We start from the raw sequence: 17,377 nt of genomic DNA on the forward strand, positions 1-17,377 counted from the left end.
ACAGCCAACAGGCTAACAGCTCACTTCCTCCCATTGGTATTGCAGGATTCCCAGCTCCTGGAACAGGGTTGCTCACAGTTAGAGTGAGACTTCCAAACTCATTAACCTAATCCAAACAATTCTGTATAGACAAGCCCAGAGGTTTATCTCTTAACAGATTCCTGATCCTGCCATGTGACATTAGATCCTGGGAAGTGGTGATGGGATCATCAGGACAGTGGCAGAAAGCTGTCCTCTTGCCTGTGCTGAGAATGTTGGTGTCCAGAGTCTGCTGAAAGTACAGTCATACAAGGAGTGTGCCTGAATCTAATGAAAATACAACCAGACAAGGATTCTATCCAAGTGTCCAGTGTTAGTCCTTTGTGTGGGGGAAACATGATGAAGACCATGGGGAGGTAACGGTGTGAGAAGTCTAGCAAGGGTCAAGGTTGTCTTAATATGTTTTCTGTTGCTAACATAATACCTAAGGCTGAACAACATTTGGAAGCTGTAACTCCACAACAGTCGCAATGGATAGCACTGCAGTATTAGAAGCACACACAGGACAGGTGAAGCATCACAGGACAGACAACCCAAATTGGAAAGAAGCTACATTTGCCACAAAAAGAAGCTATTGTCCTACACCCCACTTTCATGGTGACTTATCCAGTCCTGTGTGATCTAGCTGCCCACACAGCACCATCTCTTCACAAGTCTGGCAATTTTCCTTCTCTACAAGCAACAGGGTTGTAGGTGATATTGTAGGAGAAGGTGGGGTTGTAGGAGACACTGTAGGAGAAGACAGGGCTGTAGGTGGCACTGTAGGAGAAGGCAGGGTTGTAGGTGGCACTGTAGGAGAAGGCAGAGTTGTAGGTGGCACTGTAGGAGAAGGCAGGGTTGTAGGTGGCATTGTAGGAGAAGGCAGGGTTGTAGGTGGCACTGTAGGAGAAGGCAGGGTTGTAGGTGGCACTGTAGAAGAAGGCAGGGATGTGGGCACCACACATGTTGCGACTTGAAGCCTCTCATGGGATCTGAATATTTGTTACAGCAAGGTGGAGAGAATAATTTATTGGTTTCTCCCATCAAATTATATATTAAAACCCTAACTCAATGGGACTCTTTGGCAATAGAACTCTAAAGTAGGTAATGGAGGTTATATGAGATTATAAGGGTAGGTTCCAAGTTGAGTCTGACTGGTGTCCTTATTGGAAATGGTAGGTCACCAAGTGGGAAGGAAGTATTGGGGAAGCAAGTGCACTGCTCCATGACTCTGGGGCCTCCAACTTCCAGAGTCAGGGGACAACACGACCTTCTGTATAAGCTCCCTAGACTGGGGTGCTTTGTCACAACTGTCCAAAGATAAAAACACAGAGGCTGGAGGCATGGAATGCACATGAGGGAGAAAAATTCTGCCAAGACTAGCTAGGGGGAAGCATCAGGGAATGGTCCATTGAGGAGGACCAAGCAAAAAAGCAAGAAATGGCCAGTGAGGTCAATGCTACTTGCAGATGAATAAATTGTGGGATAAAATATTCCCTAGGAGCTTGAGATACCATTAAGGGACACTTGATGTGAGATCTTGAAGCCTAGATTTTAACCCCCAAGATCTATGTAGCAGGCCAAGAGTGCCACAGACCCCCGTGACTCCAACCCCAAGGGATCCCATGTTCTCTTCTGCATGTGCACTAGCATACCACACATGCAAAGAAATACAAATAGAGAAATAATAAAATGTTTTTTTAAATTTCCTTGAACTTAGCAACAAATCAGAGCAGGTGCAACTGTGGAGAAGAATGCTCCAGAGACAGGGTAAGAGGACCTGCAGATACTCAAGGGACTTTTTGGTTATGCAGGGCAACAATAGGCAAGATGTCATGGCTCTGCATTCTTGTCACTTTAGAAAACCCCAAACCTTGCTGCCATAGACATTGACGAGGACCTTGGATGATGCAGAGTTAAGGGCAAGGACATTGAAGAGGCCAAGTTCAGTGCTGTAGGCAGATGCTGTTTCAGACATAAGCATTCATTCACACAGTCCATTCCTAGAAACTCTCTGTGTACTGACTCCACACAGGACATACTCTGCTAATATATTCCAGTCTGTATATCGTGTATGCACTACATGGTTCTCTGGTCTTACAAATGGCACATCGCTGCCCTCTATGTAAAACAGCTCATTTCTCCACTGACAGAAGCCAACACAGTCTGCAGATTGGCAGCTGAGCATGTAAACTACCCAGGGGTGCAGGCCTCTGATGGACTGCACCTCTTCCCATGAAATCACCAGCCACTCTTTCCTTTTCATTTGGAGTATTTGAGCTTGTCTATTGAAGGCAAAGCCATCTGAAACTTGATGGATCTGGCTTGAGAAAGTGCAAAAAATCTCTCAACCAGAGGGTTTGCAGGGTTTTTTTTTTTCCACTTTCAAGTACAACACAACCCCCGTGTGTGGAGTACTAGAAATCAGAGATCTCATTTGTACCATTAACTATGACAGCAGGTTTCCAAGGGAAGGGAGAGTTCTTTCTCAGGAATAGCCACCTACTTAAACGAGCCACTGTCACCTTGAGGACGGTAACCAGGCTGACTGAGAAGGCTCAGCACTGGATCTGCCTGTGCGTTTTCATCATCACCAGTGGGATGGATGGGGAGGGCTCGAGCATAAAGACTGGTTCTTGAACCCAGATCTTGATGGCTGCCCTGGACATGGACTATGTGCCGAATTTTCCCCAAGAGAATTAGATTTACATAATATGAAAGTCTCACATACTGCCTTTTAAGGAGGAAATATGAGAGAGAGCATTTTCCATTACTATAATCTATGGTGGTCATAGTCCACATTCCAGATTGGGCAGCATGCCTGAGTTGAGTGGGCTTGGGACAACTTTACCAATATGGTAGCCATCCCCTTAACTGCTAATTAATATGCAGCAGACAGACTCAGCCCAGGATGGGGTATGCAGGGAGAGGAAGCTGGAGACACAAAACAACAGCCTGCCTTGCAGACTTTCTTCTCCATGCAAGCTTCTGTGTGGGAGATCTCTGCTTCTCTGTGCACGGCATTCACACCTAGAACTAGCATGGCCGGTCTGGGCAGCTGTTGGATTTACATTGCTCTGTTCGCTGAACTGGATGCTTTCTGATAACAGTCGACAGCTGCTACCTAATTGAAAGAGCCCAATCATGAGATATAAAATCTCGAGGAGCTGGTGATTAAGGGCGTTTAAATTCTGAAAGGTTCTGCCTGAAGTCAACACATGGTTTAGTGTCCCACAAATACTAAATGAGCATTTGGCAAAGTGGCCAGTATTTTAACTGCCTGCTACATAGTCATAACTCGACTAGCTACTGGCATGATAACTTAGAGGAGATTAAGAATGGGTCATATGCATATACGTGCATCATTATACCATCCATTAAAAAAATCTGTCCTACGTGGAAGGCTTCATAAATCTTAGACAATCTGCTGTGGAGTCAACATGAGATGTCCCTCACAGACCTGTTGTCCTGGCTAGTTTTGTGTGTCAACTTGACACAAGCTGGAGTTATCACAGAGAAAGGAGCCTCTCTTGAGGAAATGCCTCCATGAGATCCAGTTGTAAGGCATTTTCGCAATTAGTGATCAAGGGTGGGAGGACCCACTGTGGGTTGTGCCATCCCCAGGCTGGTGGTCATGAGCTCTCTAAGAAAGCAAGCTGAGAAAGCCAGGGGAAGCAAGCCAGTAAGTAACATCCCTCCATGGCCTCGGCATCAGTTTCTGCTTCCTGCCCTGTGTGAACTCCAGTCCTGACTTTCTTTGGTGATGAACAGTAAACTGGAAGTGTAAGCTGAATAAACCCTTTCCTCCACAACCTGCTTCTTGGTCGTGATGTTTTGTGCAGGAGTAGAAACCCTGACTAAGACACCTGTACATTGAAGGTCTGGCTGACAGGCTGGGAAGCAATCAGAACTCTGACCTCACCTGAGAGGTTCATATGGTGGCATTGGGATGAAGGTGACAAGAACTAGAGGTTGGAGCATAATTGGAAGTGGTGGGACCCCAGGAGGTGCATCCTTGATTGTTGTATCTGGCCCTTTCAGCTTCCTTTTATCTGTTTCCTGTCCCTTGGGGTATGAACTCCCCTCCTCCCTGCCATGATGGGCTGTCACCTTTGCCCCATGGTCAGATAGAGCTTTCCTCTTTTGAGTTTCTTCTCTCTAGTATCTGGTCACAGTGACACAGGAGTCACAAATACACCCTGTCTTTTGTAGGCAAAAAGGAAAAAGTTTGAACCCAGTGACCTGGTGGGAGGGCAGGTTTTCTTGGGAGTGCTGTGTAGCAGTATCATTAGGGGCTGGGACTGGGATCTGAACTCTGACCCGGGCAGAGTTAGCTGCCAATTCTGATTCTACAACTTAGGACCTGAGTGTCTTTGGCCAAGGTAGTCCATGTCTCCTCTTCATACCTGTAAACATTATGCTGGGGGATATCTCTCCCACAGAAGCTGTGAGAACTCTAAGGTCCCTACATGCACCTTCAAATGACATCTGTCAGCTATCCCTACAGTATATGCGTGCTAAGTAGTAACTGCTCTGCGCCTTTAAGAGGAATTTACAGATAGAGTTGGGACAGTAAGCCGTGGATAATGACCTTGGCTGCTGTCTGATTTCAGGGTGTGATAAACTCACTGTGAGTGTGGAAACATAAGAACAGGAGAGCGGGGCTTAAAGAATGTCGTGGGCAATCATGCTATAAATCATAATGAATTTATAATTATAGGGAGAATGGCTGAGGTAGACACACAGCTCAGAATTGTTAGAAGTGTGAATTAATGAGAAGCTGATTGCTTGGCCCCCTTGGAAATGAGATAAAGGCAATGATCAAGTCGCATTTGCATTGATGTTTCTCAGAGGCTATATGCCAGTCAGGTCCCATTTAGCCCTTTAATCACCCTATGAGGTACTGTGTTGGGTTTCCTCGTCCACCTGAAACTATGACCAGAACTTGGTGTTGGAAGACTTGCAGTGATGAAGCCATGAAGAGCCTTCCAGGCATAGGGTGGTCCTTACCCCAGTGATCCAGTGATCGATCTGCAAAGCCAGGACATTCAAACCCAGAAAAAAATGATAAAATATGGCAAAAGTGGAGAGAAGGGGTGAGGGGAGACAGAGACAGAGAGAGAGACAGAGAGAGAAAGACAGAGAGAGACAGGGAGATAGAGAAAGACAGAGGCAGAGAGACAGAGAGAGAGAGAGACAGAGAGAGAGAGAGAGAGAGAGAGGCTGACACATACACAGAGAGACAGACACAGAGAGAAGAGAGACATAGACAGAGAGAAGAGAGACAGAGATAAAGAGATATAGTGACAGAGTGACAGGGACAGAAAGAGATTAAGAGAGGCAGACAGAGTCATAGAGACAGAGGGACAGAGAGGGACAGACACAGAGAGACAGAGACAGACTCAAAGAGAGAAACGGAGACAGAAAGAGAGAGACAGAGAGATAGAAACAGAGAGACAGAGAGGCAAAGAGAGAAACAGAGACAGATACAGAGAGGGACAGAGAGAAACAGAGACAGAGATACATAGAAACACAGAGAGAAACACAGAATGAGAGAAAAACAGAGACAGAGATACAGAGGGATGGGAGAGAGAGAGAGAGAGAGAGAGCAAGCCAGGGCCCCAGGCCTATCTGCACTCAGGGGGCTGGTAGGAACCTAGAGACCGGCTTTCCCCAAGTCTGCAGAAGGAATCTACTCTCTCACACTCAGCTCTCAGGTTTCTAACTTCCCACACTGTGAGGTGGTAAATCATGTTTTCCATTGTTACAGGAACTGTACTTTGGGCACATGACTTCAGCAGTATAGATAAGGATTTGTGGACGTTAGGTACTGGTTCTTCCTCCCAGAAATAAAACTCAGACTCAAAATATATTTACAAATACCTTGGCCATACAGCTAGACTCTTCTCTGACTAGATCATAACCTAAAATATCCCATTTATTCCAGCCTACATTCTGCCATGTGACTGGCTGCCTGTGCTCAGGTACCATGTGTCCATGTTGTCACATCTTCCTGGGTGAATCTTCCCTTTTATTCCCTCACTGTTTCCCAGAATCCTCTCTCTTCCTGACAATGTCTTGCCTCTTTTTCCCTGTCTATTTCCAGCTCATTGCCATAGGATTTTTATTAACATGCGATGCTTATAAGAGATCTTCTCTACAGGGATTCTACAAGTAAAGGAAGATTAATATGCTGCTGTAAAAGACAGCACCAAACAGGACAGGGATGGACCCAATCCCACGTCACCACCCCTGACGCCTCAGCTTTCCTGCAAACCAACCCTAAGGGTGACTTAGCTGTTCTGACATCCCTACAAAGTCGATTAGTTTTTCTTCTTGTGTTTTCAGACCATGGTCCTGCGCATACAATGCCATAAGGCCAAGCTTCACCCCATTTTGCACTCACAACCCTGCATGTCTCCTCTCCCTCCTCTTCTGCTCCCTGCCCATGCTTGCCCATATCTAAGTTTTTCATGAGGTATAATACAGTCCAGTAAAAGCCACTGCAGCCTCCTGTCCTGCCTACCAATGCCCCAGGGAGGAGACATCAGCCCCCTCAGCATGCTAGTCTCATGAGCATCTTTGAAAAGTGCCTTAGAATTGGGAACAAAACACCCATGGAAAGAGTTACAGAGATAAAGTTTGGAGCTGTGACAAAATGATGGACCATCTAGAGACTGCCATATCCAGGGATCCATCCCATAATCAGCTTCCAAACGTTGACACCATTGCATACACTAGCAAGATTTTGCTGAAAGGACCCAGATATAGCTGTCTCTTGTGAGACAATGCCGGGGCCTAGCAAACACAGAAGTGGATGATCACAGTCAGCTATTGAATGGATCACAGGTCCCCCAATGGAAGAGCTAGAGAAAGTACCCTAGGAGCTAAAGGGAACTGCAACCCTATAGGTGGAACAACATTATGAACTAACCAGTACCCTGGAGCTCTTGTCTCTAGCTGCATATGTATCAGAAGATGGCCTAGTCGGCTATCACTGGAAAGAGAGGCCCATTGGACATGCAAACTTTATATACTCCAGTACAGGGGAACGCCAGGGCCAAAAAAAATGGGAGTGGGTGGGTAGGGAAGTCGGGGGGGGGGATGGGGGACTTTTGGGATAGCATTGGAAATGTAATTGAGGAAAATACATAATAAAAAATATTAAAAATAAAAAAAAGAAAAGTGCCTGGACCCACTTCAGATAATTAAATTAGCATCTTTACGGGTGAGGTATAGACACAAGAACTGCAATCTGAAGCTGCTCAGAGCGTCCTGTGGTATGGATAGTAATGGAATGACTAGTTGACACAATCCAGCTAACACCAGATCAGAGACCTGCCATGCAGGGCCTCTCTCTATCACTTCCTGTGTTTTCTGTGGTCACTCACTTCCCCCTTTCCAATGAACTATATGTGTGACAGGTAGACTTCTTTCTTCTCCACATGAACCAACCACATGAACCAATCTGATCATCTCTACCACCTTTAAGAAAAACTCTGAAAGAACTCTTTGCAGTTTCTGCTTGGAGTCTAACCTCTCAAGGTGTTTGCTATAAAAACAAACAAACAAACATGAAACCAGCTAACTTCAATCCTCCTGAACCTGGTGGCTGGTTCTGGGACCTCCCCATGCCTAGAGTGCTGTCAGCTGGCACTCTCCTCCTTTCTCAGGACTTGGCTCTCACTGAAACTCTGTTCCCATTGCAATGCTCCCCTCCCAACCCCCCAGCTGCATCTGGTCACTGATTCACTTCCATGAATTAGTAGCTCTAGAATTCCTCAGTTCTCAGTCTGTGAACTTCTTAGAGCTTTAGTCAAATGCATTTCTAGGTGTTGTAGCCATTTTTTGCAACACTCGCAGTCCTACAGGCTCCGACCTTGTGCTTGCTGAGATCTAGGTCTTCCGTGAGGTATAATAAAGTCTGCTAAAAGTCTCTGCAGCATCCTGTTCTGCCTAACAATGCCACCTTATAGTTTCATGAGTCTCATTTTTTTCTTCTCAAGCCAGCAAATCAGTCTCTCGATTAATGGTATAATATTCCTTTCATTGCTAGCTAAAAAACAAAAAACAATACCAAAAACAAACAAACAAAAATAACTACGGCATTTTTCCTTCTTTCCCCAGGCAAAATTTGGAGCTACCTAGTTTTGTCTTAGGTTCTATACCTATGAATATGTTATACAGGAAAGGCAAATAATAGCTCATTTTAACTGTCTTTTGTTTTGTTTTGTTTTTTTTGTTTTGTTTTGTTTTGTTTTGTTTTTTTCGAGACATGGTTTTTCTGTGTAGCACTGGCTGTCCTGGAACTCACTCTGTAGACCAGGCTGGCCTCGAACTCAGAAATTCACCTGCCTCTGCCTCTCAAGTGCTGGGATTAAAGGCGTGCGCCACCATGCCTGGCTTTAACTGTCTTTTAAATAGTGAAGATATCTGGATGAACTGGGCAAACAGGGCTGTGAAAACTGATGAGACGGACAGAAGTCTTGATGGAAGAGATGAAATGACACAAAAGTGTCAACACACGTAAAGTGTAAGAGGGAGTCTGGGCCCACCATGGTTCCTCTTGGAGATAGAGAAGGAGACTCTAATGCAAGAGATATGGCTGTTAGAAATGACGAGGGAGTTCCTATGGCACCCAAATTTCAGTCCTCCCATTGAGCCCAGACCTGGCTTACAGAAATGTGAGGGAAGATGGTGCACTGAAGCTCTTCCAGCCACCGACTGTGCAGCGATGTGTTCTCCTCCCTGCCTGGCTTACCCAAGACCCTTCTTGCTTACTTCCCCAGTTCTCACATCTGTGTCCTTTTGTCCACTCAGGATGCATCTTCGACTGACCTAATCTCTAAATGGCAGGAGATCAAACCCTTCTACTGGTGTCAGCAAACCATACATACAGCAGGCAGAGCCCTTACACGTGTACCTTGCAGACTCTTCTTGTGTCTCCTCACGTACCCTCTATTCATTCTGCCACTGCTGAACTGCTGGTCTTTCTGTTTCGTCATCATCCTGGGACATCTCCATTTCATCGTCATCCTGGGACGTCTCTATTTCATCTTCATGGTGGGACGTCTTCTACCTCAGGACACTGTCACGGAGGCCCTCCCCCATGTTTCTGCACAGTGGTCTCCAGCCCCTCCAGGAAGCTCTCCTTAGATGCATCATCACTGGCCACACTACATATTCCTGGGACTTCATTCATGGCTGCTGATACCACACAGTGGTGCCTCAGGGAGTAAGCCTTGTCTGCTCCACTCCTGGCTGTCCTTCAGAGAACAGTCTTAGGACACATGTGATGAGCACATGACCTTTCCTGTGACATGACTCTTCTATATTCTCTCACTCTGACTCCCATGGCAAGCCATGCCCGGCCTTCTGAATGCTGAGAATACATCAGTAGACCCTCAGCTGGTGCACTTGCTTGCAGTTCATATCCACCCTTCAGCCCGCTCAACAGCGCTGACTATTCTTTGCTGGAAATGATTTGTAGTATGTCAAGGTCCCACTTAGAATCATGTGATAGGTCCCCCTGCTTTCTGATTCAAGAGAATCCATGGAAATCTCATCCTACTTAAATGAACAGACAATGCTAAGTCACATGAAGAGCGAGGAGAAACAAAGGGGACTTTCCAGAATATACTCTGATTAACAACCACTGCTCCACTCGCATCCCATCCAGCTCACCCCAGATGTCCACCTGCTGTGTCTGTGGCTGCTCGGCTGCTCTGCTACCCACTGCAGCATGCGCTCCTCATAGCTAAAGTGCAAGCAATGGTTAAGGGCACATCCCTCCAGAATCACATTTTCCAAGTAGGTTTCCCCATCCCTGTCACTCTCCCAGACTTCGCTCCCTCCTGCACACTTGCTATGTTCTGTATACTCTGAGGTTTTCTTCTATCTAGATGGGTGTTCTCAGGGGAAAAATCATTCTCTTTCCTGCCTTCTGATCACCAGTGACAGAATGGTTGTCACCTGTCAACAACTGCTTGGGAAAGAATGGTTCAGGTGGTGTAGCATGAATGACTGAAAAATATGATTCTATAAGGTCTTAGGGGAGTAACGCGATTTATTCCTTTACTACTCCTAATTTCTTTCAGGCCATAGACATCATTTTGTAAGATGTATGAGTGTTTCATCTAAGTGTGTGTGTGTTTCATTACTTTTCCACCAACATAATGATAATGCACAAAGATTTCAGTTCTATGTACATTTGCTATGGCATCTGCTGACAGTGAAGAAGGTAAATGGTTTTGAACTTAGACTCCACACTCTCAGGAATGCACCAAACAGGAAGAGTGGAACAGAGCCCAAGACACACACAGTTCCTCCTATCACTGTGTATATAAAGTCCGAGTGGCAGAGCTGTTAAGTGCAAACGTTACCCTGGGGAAGCATGTGACCATCAGGTGACGACTCAGTCACAGCACCTCTCCTTTCTGGTGTAAATGGCATTAGAGTAAAGACTCTCTCAAGCTCTACCAGATCACATGCTTTCTGCTACTGCCATGTATAAAGGCATAAACGCATGTGCATTTAAATAAGATGTGGGAACATCTCAGCAAAGAGCAGTTTCACTGGGGTATCCAAATAGAAGAGCAGAGAGTCTCGTTATAGCCATCATTGCACATAGCGTGCTGACAGCTCTCTTATCTACAGATTCACAATCCTTGTCTAAGAGTCTTGGAAATGCATACATTCCTAAATTCATGAATTTTTCAGATTGAACACGTTAAGAAAAAAAATCAGGTCAGGAAAATATCTTCTATAGTGAGCTACAAATAAAACCTGGAATTTCAAATTGTGACTAACCCATGGAGAAAAGTGTCCACCTTAGATCCAGCCAACCAGTGGCTTCAGAGGTTAGCAAGGTGTACACACCTCCATTGGCTTCTTTAAAAAGTCCCCATTTGCACAGCTGCCACTGTGACAAAACAACGTAAAACGAGTCACACTGTATGACAACTTGTTTCAACCCAAGGTTGGACTTAGGTTTTGGGAGCCCTGTCTGTAACTATGGTGACGGAAAGTGAACAGAGCCCATTTATAACATTCGGCAGTCCACAGATGTGAACTTTTCCCCTCAGCAAGGCGATCCTTCCTAACTCCCCACCACTTGCCCAAAGCACAAAGAGCTGGACCCAAAGCTGTTACGAAATGAACCTGTGAGGAACATTTCAGGTTCAAGCTATGACGTTTCACCCATAGCCCCTAAAACTCAAGGCTGACTCATAATGAAAACCCCAAGAAGTCTATCTCTAAGATGCCTTAAAGTTTTATCAGTTCCAAATGTTTTCAAAAATTCAAGTCCAATGTCTCCTTTGAGAATCAAGACCTACTCTTAGCAGTCAGCCCTGATAAAATTAAGAATAAGTTACACATGCCTAGATGTGGTGGTTAGTATAGTGCACCCCTTCTGAAGAACACCCAGGAAGGAGAGAACGCCCCAAACTAAGTTTGAGCCCAGCATCTAGGCTATACCAGGTTAGGAAATAAGTTCTCAGGGCCCTTTAAACTCTCTACCTGTGGCCTTGCCACCTGAGTCCATGGGACATCTGACCTAGGCTAGCTGTTTTGGGCAGGTATGCCACATATTTGGCATCTCCGACATCCTGGACTCTTCACCACACTTTAGACATCACTCTCCTGTGCATTTCCCTCTCTGCAGCCACTTACAGGAAACCCAGCCTTAGTACGTGTTAATTGTCCCCCACCCTAGCTTCAGATTTCTTTTCAGTTTTGGGAAGCAGTCTCCATGGCTAGGTTTTTCTTGCATTTCAGTAAACCCTATTTACATGGACTACAGCACAGTCTTATGCAAGCTGAGTCCATAGCTCAGTCCTCCACTCCACCATGACTTCTGACTGTGCTGGAATGAGCCCTGAGAAACAGCTTCCTGAGTAGCCCCATATAAGCGGGATCCCAGAGGAACTAACTTTCCAAAATAAAGTTCCCAGGGCTCTCATCTCTTGAGAGCAGTGACCACCAGGATTTAGCTTACTACAGAGATGCCCTTATGGCAGTCTCCTAGCAGTCCAGAAAAGCATATGTAGCTTCTTTTATTGATGTTGATCTCTTCTGAAGCCAAAGCCTTCTTAGCCTCTACTTGGCATAGTAATTTTTTTTGACCAAATTTCAGTTTTTGAGTCTTTTGATTGTGCTTTTAATTTCCACTTCTCACTGAGAAGCAGGTTAAAAGCAGAGAGATACCATACCTCAGCTTGAAGACTAGATGCCTTTGACATTTCTTCTCACAGACGAATGAGCCAACCCACTTTAAACATAGTCTGCCAAAGTCTCAGGGCATGGACAAAATTACAAACATATTCTTCATAATAATTTAGTATGTCTGGCCTCCATCCAGATTCAGACATGGACATCCTCATTCTCATCTGAAATCTCATCAAAATGATTTTCAATGCCAACACTCACTGCTGCTGACATTTTAGTCTTCTGAACCCTAGTCAAAGTTGGTTATTAACTCATTCAATATTCCAGGGTTTCTCTGACCAGAAGGGACAGAGTCCTTAAGACATGGGGATATGAGCAGGAATGACCCCATAGACTGATGGGTTTGAATGCTTGGCTCAGAGGGACTGGCATGATTAGGAGGAAGAAGTATGTCACTGTAGAAGCAGGCTTTCAGGAATTTAAAATAAGCCACTGAAGAGCTTCATTGCAGCCTAACGGCTGCATAAAATAGACACAGAGATCACTGGAATGCAATAGAGACCCCCAAATACACTCCTAAACTCACAACCAACTGGAGAAAGTGAAGGCTGCACACATGGTGCAGGGAAACTGGACACCAGTGTAGAGACCACTGAAACTCAATGCCATCCTGATACAAAATTAGCCGAAGACCCAAACATAAGATCTGAGGCCATTCACATAGTGCATGAAGACAAGGGAAGGTCATAATAGCTGCCCAGGAAATGAGTTTTCAAAAAGTTGAGTCTTAACCCTCTACAAATTCTGAGGCAACTGACTTTGCCTGTATCCATGTGGATGTGTGGGAAAAATGAGAAAAGCAGTCACAGCCATCTTCTAAGACAGCAATTCTCAACCTTCCTCATGCTGCGACCCTTTAATATAGTTCCTCATGTCATGGTGACCCTCCTGCCCAACTGAAATTGTTTCCATTGCTACTTCATAACTGTAATTTTGCTACTGTTATGAATTGTACAGTAAATATCTGGTATGCAAGATATCTGACATGTGACCCCTGTGAAAAGGTCCTTTGACCCACAAAGGGGTTTAGAGATCCATAGGTTGAGAACCACTGATCTAAGAATGTTTCCTGTTAAGAATGAAAGTTAAATTTTAAAAGAAGTCTCTTGTCTTTTAGATAGGTACTTTTTTTTCAAGCTGTATACAATACAAACATTTCCCTCAAAATTTACTGTTTCACATATCACTTAAGAGATTGATGACATTCCATACCATATTTTGGAGGAAACATCCTTTTTAAAGGCATTCTCATCTCCCTGGGAAAGAACAAACAAAAACAGATCACGAGATCTCTTTGGAGAAGGCATACCCTCTTTGTCATGATGGTGGATGATGGCATCCTGAATCATGTCAGCCAGGCCGAAGCGGACCTTCTGCCTCTTCCCAGGCTTGCTTCTCTTCAGGAGCCCTTCCTGCTTCTGGGACACTTTCTCTCGCTCATAGTAGGCTTTGATTTGCTCACAGCGCATGCGCTTTACCAGACGCTGCCTCTGGCCCAGGGGGAGGGACTCCAGCAAGCACTGGTCAATTTCCATCTCATGAGATCGAAAAACATTACATAGCTGGTAGCAACCTGAAATAAGGAAGAGAGGAAAGTCACTAGATAAATTCTCACTTCATATCAGCGTTATATACATACCAACACAATAATGTCCATGGCCATGAGAGTCTATATTGTTCATTACAATGCTTGAAACTACAAAGCCCACTGCGTTCCTGACTCTGCAGTGGCCACTGTATTCCTGAGTCTACAGTGCCCACTGCGTTCCTGACTCTGCAGTGCCCACTGCGTTCCTGATTCTGCAGTGTCTACTGTATTCCTGATCCCATGACCACTACATTCCTGATTCTATAAATCTTACTGTATTCTTAATTCTATAGTGCCTACTGAATCCCCAAATCTGCATTGCCCACTGCATTCCTGATTCTATAATTCTTCATGTAATTTTGGTTGTATACTGTATTCTGAATCTACAATGCTTAATCCATCCCTAATTGTAAAATATTCACTGCATTCCTAATTTTGCTGTGTCCCCTGCTCTCCTGATTCTATAATGCTTGCAGCATCCCCAGATCTTCAATGTCCACAGCATTCCTGAATCTATAATTCTCACTGCATTCCTGATTCTACAATACCTTCTGCAGTTCTGAATCTGTAAATACCCACTGCCGAGCAGGAATAACCTACCTACCGTAGCTCCCCTGTGCTTGCGCAAATGCAGCATGACCCACTTTACAGAACAGGGAAAACAGTGAAGCAACGCCTACAATTTCATAGCAATAAAACCAATAATAGAATATGAAACTTTCCTCAACACAGTTATGAACTCAGCCCATCCCTTCACCATATCTATAAATCTACAAAAACGGCCTCAAATTGAGTTTAACCATTAAACTCAATTATGACTGAATACTACCAAATAAACGGTTGAATTTTGGGATAAATTCTTAGATACAGTTCCTATCTCTGCTCTTCCTTTCCTTGGCAACCCTTCACATCCCTGCAACTCTTTCCAAACACCCTAATAAAGCTGGGCTTCCACTGCATGGCGTTTCAGCTGACATCCTAATACGGAACTTGTAGCACATGCAGTCAGTTTCCCATGGCTTTAATCATTGTTCCCACTAACTTCCCGCTGACCTTTTCCCATGTGACAGGGGGCACTTGTTTCTAAGAGACCTAAGTATGGTTAAGTGTAACACAGAGTTGGCACGGAAATTTTTTTTAACATCTCAAAATTATGCATAACACTGTGGCTCTCGTCATCAGTGTCTTATTGATATGGTAGTCACCATATTAAATTCTTCATTCTGGTATTTAGAAGATCCGCTTTTACTTTTCCACTGTGTCCTATGAAGTGACCCAAAACACCAGGGGACAAAACTGCACAAACACATTTACCTTGCGGCTAAAATTTATGATTGAGAGAAAGCTGTCCTTATGAATTATCAAATCTGGCTTGTATATTCAGTTAAGTGTCTAGTTGTTCTTAAATAAATAAAGTCCATCCTGATTGTTTACATTCATTGACTTTAAATAGGAGTGGATGTGTTTGTGCCATGGTGAGCATGTGGAGGCCAGACAGCAGTTTGCTGGAGTTGATTCTCTCCCTCTTTCACCATGTTCATTCTGGGATCCAACCTGGGTCATCAGGCTTGGCAACTCCTGAGCCATCTCTCTGGACTGAAACAGCTTTGTTTGTTTGTTTTGTTTTGTTTTGTTTTGTTTTGCTTTTTGTTTTTTTTTTAAGCCTAATGCTTTAAGACAAGATTTAGTCTAGACTAGCCAGGAACTGTGTCATATATCCCAAACTGGCCTCAAATCTAATGACCCTCTTGCCTTAGCTTCTAGAATATTGAAGTTACTGGCCTGTGTGACCACACCCAAATATATGCTTTTTTTCTTAATGTATGCATGTCCAAAGTCCAAAACAATCTAATAACTCTCTACACATGTACAAACATGTGGCTAATTTCCTGCTTAATGTGAAGGAAACTCATGCAGAGCCTCTAAGCCATCAAAAGACTCTTCCATGGTGTGTTAAAAGATCAAGCTGTGGAGCGGCCATGTGTGACACTCTGCTTTCATGGTTGCTCTACAGACCTTGTTCTTGCACATACACAGTGTGCCAAGACACCCATCCCTGCTTTTAAGTAAAAGACACAGAGCTGAGAGAAGCTATGGCTTTTCTAGGATCTGAGGCATATTTGCCTACTACAGTCAAAAGAGCTTCCTGTAGACTCACAGACAAATAAGAAAACACAGTGTGCCATATGCAGTTGTCTACCTCCAGCAAGGGGAAGCAGCTTGTCTAATAGAAGTAGTGATAGAAGTATCAACTAGCTGCATCCTCCAATAACCTCAACAGGAAGAGGCAATGGCAGCTTTCGCAGCATGACAAACTGCTGCGTGGAAGGTGGGTTAGTGTGAGCCCTGACTGAAGCTGCAGAGGGTCTGGGAGTCCTCATTAACCAGGAAATGTTTCAACAGATCATTCAGAAAACTGGACCAAGTTTGACTTACTGACTTTGATCTCTTGACATTTTGACTTCTATGAGGGTCCTGACTTGGTCATTAGATAGATAGGAGACTGTCGGGCCACAGGAAAACCTACAGAAGCCAGCAGGATCCCATAGGGCCATGGATTGACGAGCATGGTGTTGACAGAGGGGACACTCTAATAAACAGAGTGGCCTTCCAGTTCTTAGCTTGAAGAAGGGTCTCTTGGTGAAAGTGTCAATTAACTTCCAAGGACTCTGCAATGATGACCGTGACAGGTGGAGTAACACTTTACTGGCTTCTAAAGGGTTCAGCAGCAGTGACCGTCAAGTTTCTCTATGTCCTTACCGCCACAGTTGCTAAGTTCCAAATTCACACGGACTAATTTCTAGTGCACTTCTTTTCTTATTCATTTTTAGGTTATCACACAGGGTAATGGAATCCCCTGTGACATTTCTATGCCTATGTCTCAGCATATCTTGTTCTAATTTAGGATTTAACATATTTTATTGTCAAATAGTGCCCTATGTTTTGACTTTTTATTAGTCTGTAGGTTGATTATAGTCTAAAAGTGTTTGATGTGCTGTGATGTTTTGTAATTACAGGTGAACCAACAGTAACCCGTGTCAGAGTCTGCCAGTCTGACAGCTAACACTAAAAAGAAACACAAGGCTTATGCAGTCACTGAATATCTGAAAACTCTATAAGCAGGATTCTAAACATGGTCCTAAGGATGGCCTAAGGGGATGCTAAAGATGGGGCGGGGCAAAAATGAGATGGGCTACCCCATCATTGCACGACTCTGTATATGCACATCCTGAGTGCAGACAGGGATTTCTGACTGCATCATGACAAAGTTCATTTGGCCAGTGACAGGGCCAGGACTAATAGGGACCAGTCTCTTCATTGTTGGCTCGCTATCCTGTGTGGAACCCCAAATGGACTGACACAGCAGACAATATAAAGATGAATGCACATACAAGATTGCCTGCAGAAAGACAGAGCATGTGTTCTTTTTACTGTGGCAGAGAATGATCAGATCTGCAGAAAATCGGCTTCTCTCACTTTTGCTCCTGTTGTTGTTGCTTCTTTCAGACTGACACTACTAAAAACGGTGCCCATGGAGGCTAC

At 44.5% G+C, this 17,377-nt stretch overlaps 1 protein-coding gene across 2 annotated transcripts in view; it reads right to left on the reverse strand.

Moving 5' to 3' along the window:
• Positions 1-17,377, reverse strand: part of Myo16 (myosin XVI) — a 486,437-nt gene that overhangs the window by 347,740 nt on the left and 121,320 nt on the right. For both annotated transcript variants that reach the window (XM_021170663.3, XM_029481007.2), the window contains exon 2: positions 13,556-13,819. In XM_021170663.3, the coding sequence (XP_021026322.1) occupies positions 13,556-13,781 (226 nt within the window). In that variant the 5' untranslated portion in view covers positions 13,782-13,819. The remainder of the gene's footprint in view (positions 1-13,555; positions 13,820-17,377) is intronic.

This window comes from Mus caroli, unplaced genomic scaffold (genome assembly GCF_978045245.1).
Source record: "Mus caroli unplaced genomic scaffold, Mus_caroli_1 scaffold_10, whole genome shotgun sequence".
NCBI classification, from domain to species: Eukaryota; Metazoa; Chordata; class Mammalia; order Rodentia; family Muridae; genus Mus; species Mus caroli.